At 42.0% G+C, this 13431-nt stretch overlaps 1 protein-coding gene across 1 annotated transcript in view; it reads left to right on the forward strand.

Annotated features, from left to right (window-relative positions):
• Positions 1 to 7625: 7625 nt before the first annotated feature.
• Positions 7626 to 13431, forward strand: part of SLC26A6 (solute carrier family 26 member 6) — a gene marked incomplete at its 5' end in the record, with an annotated part of 33577 nt that continues 27771 nt past the window's right edge. Inside the window, 3 exons of the mRNA XM_081967298.1 lie at positions 7626 to 7762; positions 12125 to 12264; positions 13195 to 13305. Coding sequence (XP_081823424.1) covers positions 7626 to 7762; positions 12125 to 12264; positions 13195 to 13305 — 388 coding nt within the window. The remainder of the gene's footprint in view (positions 7763 to 12124; positions 12265 to 13194; positions 13306 to 13431) is intronic.

A 13431-nucleotide genomic window follows, 5' to 3' on the forward strand; every position in this document is an offset into this window, starting at 1 on the left:
CCCAAGTCCATTTCCATTCTACTTCCAGGAGGGTATTCTTTTACTGATCTTTCCCCGCTCCTTTCCATTAATCTCCAGACAACTATTTCCCCAAACTGACACCTTTCAGGTTTCAGGAAGAGAATTCTGGTCAGACCCTGTCCCTAGCAGGCTTCTGAATCAAAATGGCTGTGATCCTGAATATCTATGACTTAGAACAGAATAGAATAGAATAACAGTGTTGGAAAGAATCTTGGAGGTCTTCTAGTCCAACCCCTTCCTTAGGCAGGAAACCCTACACCACTTCAGACAAATTGTTATCCAAAATCTTCTTAAAAACATCCAGTGTTGGAGCATTCACAACTTCTGGAGGCAAGCTGTTCCACTGATTAATTGTTCTAACTGTCAGGAAATTTCTCCTCAGTTCTAAGTTGCTTCTCTCCTTGGTTAGTTTCCACCCATTGCTTCTACCCTCAGAATACTTCTTTTTACTTCTTTCTAAGCAAGGTTTGAATTTTGCCTTGGCTCTGGAAAAGGCTTTATTCTGTCAGGTGATCTGTCACTTTTCCTCCCACACCCAAAAGCTATGACTGGTCTTACCCAAGCAAAGGTTGAGAATGAAGGGTCCTTGGTGTTCTCTGAGCTTGGTTGTTTTCTTGCCGTTGTTTCATTATCCAAATTAAGTAATATCAGTGCTAGCGATGAGAAGCCCAGTCTATCCCTGATCGGTGGAAAGGTTATCTGGATGGCCCCATCTAACCAAATGCACAGTGCCTGCATCTTCTTTAAAAGAACAGGAGAAAAGAACTGGCAGCCTCTCAAATTTTGTCACCCTCCCTCATCCATCTGTCTTGACTCTGATAAAGTCCCAGAGCCCTAGGCCAAATCATCAGCTAGGCCAGGGCTCCGATCCAAGAAGCACAACCAAAATGCCCCTGGAACCTCAACCAAGCGGAGAAGCAGCAGGACCAGTGTAGTGGCATTAAGGCAAGGAGGGAGTGGTGTTTCAAAGATCACTGTCAGGGATTAATTCTGAGCCAAGCAGAGCCCAAGGTTATAAAGCTGTCTGTCTTCAACATGTGTCATCAATTCAGCAGTTGTGTGTGACATCTCTCAGGTAAGAGAGGGCAATCTCTACGTTCCCTGAGAAAAGGCAGAGCTGTAATGAACAGATAAATAAGCAGAAAATTGATAGTTCTGTTGGGGTAGTTGGGATAGTGGTAAAGAGCTGAGATCGAGGTAAGAATTTAGTAACTCTTTGAAGGTTAAAAATTATTTTCCTTTGAGTTTAGTTACAGAAATGTTAAAAATTAATGCTATCAATCAGTACTTTTGGCCACCTGTCCGAAGAGTTGGAATTGACTCTAAAGCTTACTGTGTTGCATACTTATGTTGAATGTTGTACGAATGGGATTCATAAAATATTGCAATCCAGGTTATATTTGTAGCATGCCATAATCCCAGATGCTCCATCATTCCTGCTTCCGTTCCCATTTTATTTCCAGGCTTCCCTTGTAAGTTTTAATCACCGTTCCCGGCTTGCCAAGAATGGTTGTGCCACTCGTCATAGGCTATTTTTCCTAAATATCGGTTTTTCCTTTTGCAACTACTATATTTATATTTAATTAGTTCCTGAACGAGGTGTGGGGAGTAAGATAGGATCTTCCTTAATTGTTGTTTAACAATCTCAGTGAATTATAGGGAGAGAGTGCATGTTGAGTATACATTTCTCCCTTGGTAGCTGAGATATAGACCCAGTTTTCATCACAGAATTGAAAAAAACATAGTTCTGACCTTGTAGGCTAAGCAACCATCTATTATCAAAGGAGTATTATGTTTCTTGGTGACTTTAAAATAGCATGAGATTTTCAGGAAAAAGCAAAAACAATTTTTGACCATGAGAAAGAAAAGATTATAATATTCAAATTAAGGGAAGCCTGACAAAACTAAAGCATGTTTAAGACTTAGGAAGGTTTGCAAAATAATGAACAAGTTGCCAAGTTGCCAAACCCTTTTTCAGTCAATCGATTAAGAATAATCTTTAAAAGAATGTTAAAAAAGAGATAACATGTGGCTGGTGTGCAGCTTTAGAGGAAGGTCTGCAAATATGAACACTCAATCTGCTCAAGTAGAAGAGTGACAAGAATTTTTGGCTTCTGGGGTTGAAGTAAGAAAATAATTGTTGGCTTCCATTTTTCAAAACATAAATCCAGCTTTTAAAGTGGACGTTGTTTCTGGTCCAAATCCTATCCCTTAGTGAAATATGTGGATGTTTTGGTGACTGGAATCAAGAGATAAATCCATGGGTAATCTTACATTAAGAAAATTGGAGATAATTCCAGCTCTTTGTATTAGGTTAAAAAAATCAATAGAAACCAAAACAGGGACAATGACCAAGGGTCTGGACAGTATGTAGCCTCCGATAATGTATCCCCAGCATGTAAAACCACCTTCCTCCTATGAAGGGTCCTAGGTCAGAACACCTACATTTGGTAATTTCTATGTGATGCAAAAAGCAAACACGGGGTTGTTGACCATGAGAGACAAATGTAGGATGTGTACAGCCTTATCGAGTCAACTATTGGACTCAACAAAGCGGAAGAGATAACACCTTTCCCACTTTTTGTAATGAGGATAACCTCGGTAAAGCCCCCAGAGCAACCTGACAAAGAGTAGTTGGAGTGTGATTGTTGCTTCTGACAGCATGCAAATATCTGCATTTTTGTGAATGCAGTTACATAGGTTTTGAAGAAAGGAGTTTGTTGATTTGCACTCATATTTAAGAGAATTAAAAGCCATCCATGGTAAAACCTCAACTGTTTTTAGTGAGAAAGCATAAAATATTTTTTCCCTCCTCTGGGAAAAAAAGAACAAAGATTGATAGCAGATTTTTCTACTCTTGACTGATAATAATCATGGGAAAAACCAAAGGAGAGGAAAATCCCTTCATCAAACCATCTTCTATTCCTTTTGACATTTTTACTGATGCTACTATCATACTGCTCTTGAAGATAACAGAGGTTAGGCTACAAAGAGTCTGAAAACATGTTTGAGCAATTGACCCACTCATCTCCCAAATGTCCTTCATCATGTTCTGGAATGCCCTTGCATAGAGAGGACTGAGTTGGGAAGTTTAAACTTACCAGGGTGTAACTCTGAAATGCTCATCTCCTGATGCCATCCAGGAGATGGTGACTTCTCTACCCCACACCATAGAAACTAATTGGAATTACTATGGCTAACTATGACTATGACTACATGGTGGCTCGGTGGCTAAGATGCTGAGCTTGTCGATCAGAAAGGTCGGCAGTTCAGCTGTTCGAATCCCTAGCATCGAGTAACGCTCCCATTACTTGTCCCAGTTGTCTGTCAACTTAGCAGGACGTACTTTTGGGGAGGGGTTTGCCAAATGGTTGCATTTGAAAGAGAGATGTTTTGCCCCTTTTAATGTTCAAAATGATTTTTCTCCCCTGAGTTCTATGGTGTTTAATCATATTGAGTGTCTTCTTCTGGTTCCTGGAACTGGTCAAACTCCACATATTTGCAGGGATGCATATCTAATGCAGTTCAGTTTGGAAGGTAATAATTAATGAGATCAGAATATTAACTGAGACCCTACTTAGGATCCAAGGGATGCGGTGGCTCATGGCTAAGACGCTGAGCTTGTCGTTCAGAAAGGTCGGCAGTTTAGCAGTTCGAATCCCTAGCGCCACATAATGGAGTGAACTCCCATTACTTGTTCCCAGCTTCTGCCAACCAGCAGTTCGAAAGCATGTGAAAAATGCAAGTAGAAAACTAGGGACCATCTTTGGTGGGAAGGTAACAGTGTTCCGTGCGCCTTTGCCATTTAGTCATACCGTCCAAATGACCACGGAGACATCTTCAGACAGAGCTGGCTCTTCGGCTCTGAAACGGAAATGAGCACCGCCCCCTAGAGCCAAGAATGACTAGCACATATGTGCAAGGGGAACCTTTACTTTTACCTTAATTACCTATGATGCATTCTTTCCTTGCTTTTGGCAGAGAAAAATCTCTCTTCCAAAGCTGATATTTGCTTCCGGTAGAATTCTGTACATTTTCTGTTAAGTGAAAAATATCTCTTCAAACCAAACTCTTATTTCAAAAGAAAGCTATTCCCTCAGGTCTTCAACAGAGCAGGAAAAAATGAAATGCCTTCCCTTGCCTAACCTTATTCACTATCAGGTTCCAACACTACCACCAGCAACAGCATCCCCCCCACACACACACCAGGAATCAGATGCTTATGGCATTAAGAACTACTTGAAGCCATCCAGTCATGGCTGAAGAAGATTCTTGGATGACAAGTGAAACATCTTCATAGAAAATCCAGAAAGCCTTATTGCCTCTTGAAAAAAAGCATTTTTGGGACAACCATGACTTGGATGACGGAAAATCACCATAGACAACTGTAAGAAGAGTTCTTTTACCTGCAGATTGTATGTCTTTCTTGGAACTCCACTTGCCTTGGTTCTGAAATGCTATGGGAAATTTTGAAAACCAAAATTCCTTAAGAGATCAGAATCTATGCATTTAGTCATTTGTCCTTTCATGCCTTAAACTTCCTTTGTATGGCATTTAATTTCCAGAAACAGTTACTTCCTATGGATGGGAGGGGGGAGGGAGGGAAAGAGAGAGAGAGCTCAGTATTTCAGGGCAGAATAATGGGTCTTCAGCTCAACCAGGATTATTAATGAGACATCCTGCTCAGTGGTGGGATTCAAAAATTTTTTACTCGGTGGACATTGCATGGATTGGTGGGTGTGGCAGGGGAAGGATGCTGTAAAATCTCCATTCCCTCCTGATCAGCTGGGACTCAGGAGACAGAGAATAGATGGGGGCAGGGACGGTCAGAGGTGGTATTTACCGATTCTCCGAACTACTCAAAATTTCCGCTACCGGTTCTCCAGAACTGGTCAGAACCTGCTGAAATCCACCTCTGATCCTGCTATAAAATGATTGCTAAGTAAATTACAACATGTAACATCTTTTATTCAACCAAAAATGTCTTCAACTATGACTTTAACATTAGCAAAACAGAATATCTAGACCTAACCCACAAGCTACCAGATAAATGCATGAGTATTCCTCTGCAATCATCTATTGTAAAGTACACCTTAGAATTATTTCTGCTACCGGTATAAACAGTAGCCAATGTGATTGAAATAGGCACTTTTTCTTTCCCAATCTTCCATTAAAACAAAAAGCTTTATGCTCCTATCTGTGGCATAATGTACTACTCAAAGTTATTTGTTACAGGGAGAAATGTCTGTATTCTATTCTGCACTGAAGACGAAATCTTATATGCATGCCAGTTGCTGTGACATGTGTGTGTGTATGTGTGTTTTTTGAAGTCTCCTTCTTCTCCTCCTCCCCCTCCTCCCCCTCCTGACTTTAAATAAGAAGCAATGGGAAGAGGGAGAGGAAGGCTGACTCAAAGTGGCTGCTCTGGAAAATTCTGCATTGCAAGATAAGCCGCTTGCCTCCCTTGCTGCTTCCAATGGTTTCTTAGGTCGATTTCAGAAATTCCAATCTGGGTTTCAGTGACTTGGGCCAACCGGAGCTCAGTCTAGAATATGGCTATTGCAAGACCTGATTGATCATTTTTCGGCTTCTTGCCTTTCCCATCCATGTAGGGAAGGGAAGCCACACTGACTAGCTTCTGTATGGTCTTGGTCTACTGGGCCCTTCTTATTAGTCTTGCACCTTTCCTTTGCTTTCCCAGATGCTTGCACACAAAGATGCTATCACAGCCGCTTCCCACATTAAAGATAAAGGTTCCCTTGCACATATGTGCTAGTCGTTCCTGACTCTAGGGGGCGGTGCTCATCTCCATTTCAAAGCCAAAGAGCCAGCGCTATCTGAAGATGACTTTGTGGTCATGTGGACGGCATGACTAGATGCCAAAAGCGCATGGAACGTTGTTACCTTCCCACCAAAGGTGGTCCCTAGTTTTCTACTTGCATTTTTACATGCTTTCGAACTGCTAGGTTGGCAGAAGCTGGGACAAGTAACAGGAGAGCACTCGTTACCTGGCACTAGGGATTCGAACTGCCAAACTGCGGACCTTTCTGAACGACAAGCTCAGCATCTCAGTCACTGGGCCACCTCGTCCTGCTTCCCACATTACCAGTCAGTAAAACAGACGCTTACGTTTTGTTTTTCCCCTTTATTGTTGTTCTGATGCTACAATAATCAAAGCAACAGAATACTAGGGTGGTTGTTGTTGTGGCTAAAATAGCAAGAAGAAGGAGTTATCTATATCTTTGCTGTTTTGAGTTATTTATAAAAATAATAAAGGTGGGATATAAACAAACAAATAAAAATAACATATTGTGCTTTCCCGTTTATCATCTTCTCTAGTCCAAGGGAGCTCCGTGGCACACAAGAATCGATAGTTAAGCTTTATAGGAACAAAAATTGCAACGTCCCTAAATTGCAATTTACAGATCAGATTTTTGTAAAATAATAAAAGAAAGGACATGGACAGACAGGGGGTGGGAAAGCAAGGAGAAGATACGTCACCCCAGCGTGGCAGAGTGCCCATTGGGTGAGGAAAAGGTTGCAGTGACTGTTCAGAAAACAGGAGGGGGTGTGCCAAAGCACACAGCCAGTTGGAGGTGAGGCTGTCGCTAGAATGGAACAAAGACTGTTTTTCTTCTGAAGGGTTTGAGACAGCTGGGGTCAGCCAAGGCCAGTTTTGAACCAGAGCTGGAAATAACAAAGCAGGGGCATTTGCCCAGAGCTGGAGATGGGAGAATGATGACATCATCCTTTCTTGGACTTAGGGAGCTATAAGTCAGAGGTGTCCAAACTTGGGAACTTTAAGACTTGTGGACTTCAACTCCCAGAATTCCCCAGCCAGCCATGCTGGCTGGGGAATTCTGGGAGTTGAAGTCCACAAGTCTTAAAGTTCCCAAGTTTGGACACCTCTGCTATAAGTGGTTTCTACTGGCAATGGGCCAAGCAGCAAGCATGGCTCAGCCCTCCCTCTTCTTTCCTTTTTAAAAACCTTTCTCCTCTAAAGTCATTTCATTTATATAACTACTTGGATATCTACCAGTTGCTTTAAAACATATCTCCGGATTTTAAAACGTCGGGTTCTATTTATTTTTTTTATGAGCCCTTTATTTAAAAAAACTCAAGGTAAAACTCAAGGATCCTGGTTTCAATTTTTTCCCCAAACCAGCAGATCATGTTTATTATGCATTTTATTCCATTGCTTAAATTATATTGCAATGCAAACTCTAGTTGTTTAAGATAAAATTTAAGAACTCAGAATAGAAAATGACCAATTGTTTAAAATCACATTTTTATTCTGGGTTAAAAACACGTGGCTTCGTAAAAACCCGTGGGTTTGTTAAAACACATGGCTGTGTAAACACAAACACACATACATGCGGTAACTACAGTAGGTAACACCAGCCATCGCTAAATTAATGTCAACCTCTCGCGGGCTCCACTCACTTCAACCTCCAGGTGTTTACGGTTTTCTGAGAAGCCAGCATGTTTGAAGGCAACCAAATATTGGTAGGTCCACTTCTGGAACATTAGTATTGATGGCGCTTCTTCTTCTCTTCCTAGTCCCAAGGCTGAACCACAAAACAGGTGCGTTTGCTGAGGTGGGCATGGAGGCAAATGGAGAGCCAGGTCACCCCAAGGCAGAAACTGCAGGTGAAGTGCTGAGTGAATCTGAGCTAGAGAAGATCGGCCTGAGAAAACAGATTTTACGGGTGTCACTTTCTACCCAGATCAGGAAAATAAGGTAAAGTATTGCTTGTCAGGGGAAGATTTCACCCTGAACTAAATGAGGCTTAGATCGCGGCGTTTCCAAACAGCATTATCTTTAAGGTGCGAAGAAAAGAAATAAAAATTCTGGAGAAACATATTCTAATTTTAAAAAAAACTTTAATACAAAAATAAGAAATGGAAAATAAAACAAAACTATCTAATTGTTACATTTTGGAAGAAGCAATTCTGTCTACCAGTTTCCTGGTAGACGGACAAAGATCAAAAGGGAAGAGAAGTCTCTGGAATGTGTGAAGTAATAAACATGTTAAGCATGCGCAGTACATCATTGTCAGATAAGACCTTATGACCTGCGCAGTAACTCATCAGTAATTATTCAGTTTAAGCTAGCAAACAATTTAACGCAGTGACATTGCTGATCCATACTCGTAGCGGGGCGTACCGCCTGCAACCCACCACTATTCATACTGCCATGTTAGGTTCCAGATTGTGCTCCATAGAGAACATGCCTCAGAAAAAGAATCACTTGGCACCTCCAAATATTTAGAAAGCTTGTATGTAAGAGTATGTGAGATGGGATTTTTGACCTTTAGAAAAAAGTTTTAGCTTTCTCTTCAGTGTCCTCTTGCAAGGTTTCTTCTGTCTGCAAACATTCAAACTTGTCAGATTTCCTCATGCATTGTGTGTGTGTGTGTGTGTGTGTGTTTGTGTGTGTATAAATTTCATATATGTGTGTGTGCTGGCATACACATATATATACAATTTGTTTTACAAAGTTAAAAAAAATCTGAAACAATATAGAAGAAAATAAAAGGAAGGAAGTTGTTGAAAGCAACAACAAGAAAAAAAGAAAGAAATACTTAAAGACGTGACTTCAATCTTCTTTTTTTTCGAAAAAAAGTTTTTTATTGGTTTTACAGGATTTTAGGGGTTGGGGTAAAAGGTATAGATAAAAATTTTGACAGCTACATCGTGCAGAAAATGGTACTCACCCCAGGTCTCATAACTTTTACAAAATAAACACAAGATATTATTACTTGACTAAATCTTAACAGCTTGTTTTTACATTGTATCTTTCAATAGTTTCAATCATTTACTTTGTATCTAATAAACAGTTCATTGTATCAACAATTGCAATGTTTATCCAGCTTACTTTTGTGATCTGAGTTTTCTCATTGTTGCCTCCTCCCCCCCCCCCCGCCTGCCAGCAAAGCCTCGGCCCCTCCCTCCTTCATATCTTGTGTACTTTAATATGAACCTCTCTTGGAACATTGTGTGTTCTAGCATAAGCCGAATTAACTCTACAAACCAAATCAATATCCCATCCTAACTGCTGTTTGTCTTTTTTAATATATTCAGCTAACATTGTTGTCATAATCTCCTTCAAATCTTCATTATCAGTTTCAATTACGTTTTGAAATCTAAGGAAAAAAGACATCCTTTCAAATTCCATTTTTATCATGTGGTTCTCAAGTTCTAAATTCCCTGTCTGAGCTACCCTCACCTCCCCCCTCATCTCAGTTGCCCCCTCCTCCAGAACGTCTTTTCTTTGTTTTGTACAGTTTGATTTTGATTTTCTCTGAGTTGTTCATTCATTTCTATCAATTGTTTTTTCAATTCATCCTGCCCTTTTAAAATCTTTTGAAGCAGCTGGTTAGTTACTGAGTCCTCTTCAGGAGCTTTTGGTTGTAGAAACGAAGTTAGTGGCTGTTGTCCAATTGGGCTGGATGTTGAAGATGTTGGAGCAGATCCTGACTTCCCAGGCGGTGGTTTCTTTGGAGCCATCATAAAAGTTCAGAGATCTATGTCCACACAAAGAAATGGCGACTGTGGAAAAGTACAACCAAGAGAGTCCAGGAGGCAGGCAGTCCAGAGAGGAATAGAAACCTTTTATATAGTTCAAATCCAATCAAAAATCAGTTATTTCAAGTCCAAGATACTCTATGGCCAGAGATGCATCTGGGAATCATGGAGGCATAAGCACAAAGCCAGAGGATTTTTCAAAGGAAGGATCTGATTTCAAAGTGCATGAAGAAGGAGGAAGTATGCCATCTTGCCCCACCAGCACCGGAGATCAGGAAACAACAGGTCAAAAGTTTTCAAATTTTTTTAAAAGAGTCAGATCATTACTTTTCTTTCACAATTGCATTAAGAAAGTCATTTTGGCATTGCTTATGAAGAGTGAGATTCTTTTTTAAAACTCTCTCTCTCTCCTCTGAGAGAGAGGAGGTAAATTCAAAGCCGCTTTTCCGAGGGGGGGGGGTAAATCACACTTCCAATCACACTTCCCAGGAAAAGATTGAGAGTCTTTTAAAAAGCTGATGTTCTTTCATTTAAATGTCAAAAGGAGAATTGGGGAGGATTCCCATCTCACCGCACTTCAGCTGTAGCCTTCAAATTGCCGATCATCCAGCCGCCTCGTAGCGAAAGCGCGTGGGAGCGTAAAAGCTCCGTCACGCACCCCCTCTCGCTTCTCAGCTCCTGCCTCGGCTGCCTCACTCGCTCTTTCGTCCGCCCGGACCGCCTTGGCGTCGCTGTGGCTACATCTGTCCGGCCGCGCCCGGGAGCTGCGGAGGCAGAAATGTTGTTGGCGCTCCTGGATGACAAAGCCACGAAAGCGACTGGGGAACGACGAGAACCTTCCTGCCTCTGCTGGATTTCGCGCGCTCCTGTCGCTTTTGTGCTCCTGTCGCTTTCGTGGCTTCGTTATCTGGGAGCGCCGACAACATTTCTGCCTCCACAGCTCCCGGGCGCGGCAGGACGGATGTAGCCACAGCGACGCTGAGGCGGTCCGGGTGGACGAAAGAGCAAGCAAGGCAGCCTGATCCTCGGTTGCTCGCCCGCCAGACTGCCTCGCCGCCATTCTGGCTACCTCCATCCGGCCGCGCCCAGGATCTGCGGAGGCAGAAATGTTGTCGGCGCTCCGGGATGACAAAGGCACGAAAGCGACTAGGTTCCCAGTCGCTTTCATGCCTTCGTCATCTGGGAGCGCCGACAACATTTCTGCCTCCGCAGCTCCCGGGCGCGGCCGGACGGATGTATATAATATTATAATATTATATATATATATATATATAGTATATAATATTATATACTATTATTTCATGAAGAGAGGTGAGGCTCTGCCTCCCCTGCCTCCCCTGACCGCATGTCCCTGGTTGGATTTTATATGAAGAAATGAAGCTGCCACAGGTGGGAGTATCCCAGTGCTGGGTTTCAAAAATTTTTAAAACCTCTTCAGTAGGTGGGGCCTGCTTTGTGGGAGTGGCTTGCCGGCCATGTGACTGGGTGGGAGTGACTTACTGGCCATGTGACTGGGTGGGAGTGGTTTGCCAGCCATGTGACCAAGTTGGAGTGGCTTGTCAGTCATGTGACTGGGTGGGCGTGGCCAACTTGTAAAATGTAGTGAAACTCACTTAACAATGCTCTTGCTTAGCAACCAAAATGTTGGCTCAGAAACTCTAGCATTTGAAGCACGCAAGTCTTAAAGCTGTCAAGTTACAAGACCCTTGCACCCCTAACCCTTTAGAAAAAAAAACCTCAGAGGTGTTCAAACTTGACAGCTTTAAGACTTGTGGACCTCAACTCCAGAATGCCTCCTCCAATCATGTTGGCTCAGGAACTCTGGCATTGAAGTGTGCAAGTCTTAAAGCTGTCAAGATACAAGACCCTTGCACCCCTAACCCTTTAGGAAAAAAACCCCAGGGATGTTCAAACTTGACAGCTTTAAGACTAGTGGACTTCAACTCCCAGAATTCCTCTCTCACTCTTCATCTTGATGATGTGCGGACGGGCAGGGGGAGGGAACTGGAACCGGTTCTAAACGGCACTGTAGATTTGTGGAACCTCTTCTATAGAAGAGATTAGAACTGGCAGGAACCCACCCAAGTATCCATATGGACCAGCATCTGAAAACTAGCACTGTTCAGCTCCCTCCCCCTTTTTTAAAAATATGATTCTTTGGATTGTAACTAACTATTTTTGCCAAGGGCTGGAGCAAAACCTTGTCTAACAGCTGCATGTTGCACTTTTAGAATAATAAAAGAAAGAGGTGGAAAGGTTGTGGCCATTTGTTGCATACAATTAGTTGGGGGTAGGTGGGGCAGCTCCACCTCTGCTTTTAGCCATCAAAATATCTAGAATTCCAATATTGCAACTTTGGAATTTGATCTTTTTTACTGCAGGATAATGTGGCATGGCCATTGTGTTTTACCTCCTTGAGTGCACATCTGTGATAGGTTGTGGGAATGATGCACACATTTACCTAATGGAATGGAACAGATTTCTGCTTCTTTCATTCCTCCACACCCCTCAAACTCCATGTAAATTGAAGACACTGCTTTCCTCTTGCAAAGGCCTTTGTCGACCTCTTTTTCAGATGCTCAGGATCAACTGCCAAGAGCTTGCTATTTCGATTCCTGCCCATCCTTAGCTGGTTGCCACGCTACCCAGTCAAAGAATGGTTACTAGGGGACACCATCTCAGGATTCAGTGTGGGAATTATGCATCTCCCACAGGGTATGTTATCTGAGATCTTCTTGTGAGTCCTGGGATCTTGAAAAACAAAAATACCCTCTGACCAAACTTTGGCCCTCTTCCATGATCTTGCCAGTTGGAATTCTCTGAAATGACGGATTCAGTTAGAGAATTTCTCATGCTAAAGCTATAGTAATCAATGAATGATAGGTAGAAATAGGCACAGAAAAGAAGTTGGAAAGCTGTACCCTGGCCCTGCAAGGTTTCACTTGCGAAATTCAATAGCAATGGGATTGACCTCAGCAGGATGAACTTGGCTTGGTTTTTATAGAAATTGTAGGAAGCCTCTGGACACAAAGCTTCACACATCATGCTTTCTCTCCATAGTGATTTAAATGAATTATTTCTACATTTCCACATTGAGATTTGGGCTCTTTGGAAAAAGTTGTTTAAGGATGGAAATGAAGGCAATTTGTTTTCCAGAGGCTTTCTGTTCTCATTCCTTCTATTAATCATACCAAATCTAGGAACCTGATAAACCTACCGTATTCTTCTGGTAAAGGTACCTGTAGCTTCCCAGGCGGCTATAGGATCAAATTGTAGCTCATTATCTTAGGGGACTGTCCACTTCTGCTGTAGGAAAACCTACTGAAAATTTCTCTTGGCTTTTGCATTATTTTTGAAACAATGGAACTGATTTGCTTAAGGGAAAAACCACTTGAGAAAAAAGGTTTTTAATGAGGAAGGACTGCAGATGTAAGGTGTATTGATCTTGGGCTTATGAGAATTATGGCCCAAACATCTGGAGAGGCAGTATTGCCTACTCTTGTCCAAAGCAATTGAGACACATTAGCAAAGAGGCCATAAACATTTCCTACACAAGTGCTTGATGGGTCAATACAATTAGAATACATGAAATAAAAATGAAGTGTTAATGACATGTGAGATAACTTCCACTTCTATTTTTCCAAGGTTTGGCATATGCACTCCTAGCAGGGTTGCCTCCAGTCCATGGTTTGTATTCAGCCTTCTATCCAGTTCTGCTGTATTTCTTATTTGGGACATCCAGACACATCTCCGTTGGTAAGTAGAGAATGCTACTTTAGATGCTTGATGGGATCACATTTACTAGAGGTAGAACTCCAATGGCACTGCTAGCAATGAACCATAGGACTAGTTTGGGAAGCCCTCAAAAGACTTACAGAAAGA

The sequence above is a fragment of the Natrix helvetica genome, assembly GCF_964273705.1.
Source record: "Natrix helvetica genome assembly, chromosome: 1".
Classification (NCBI taxonomy): domain Eukaryota; kingdom Metazoa; phylum Chordata; class Lepidosauria; order Squamata; family Natricidae; genus Natrix; species Natrix helvetica.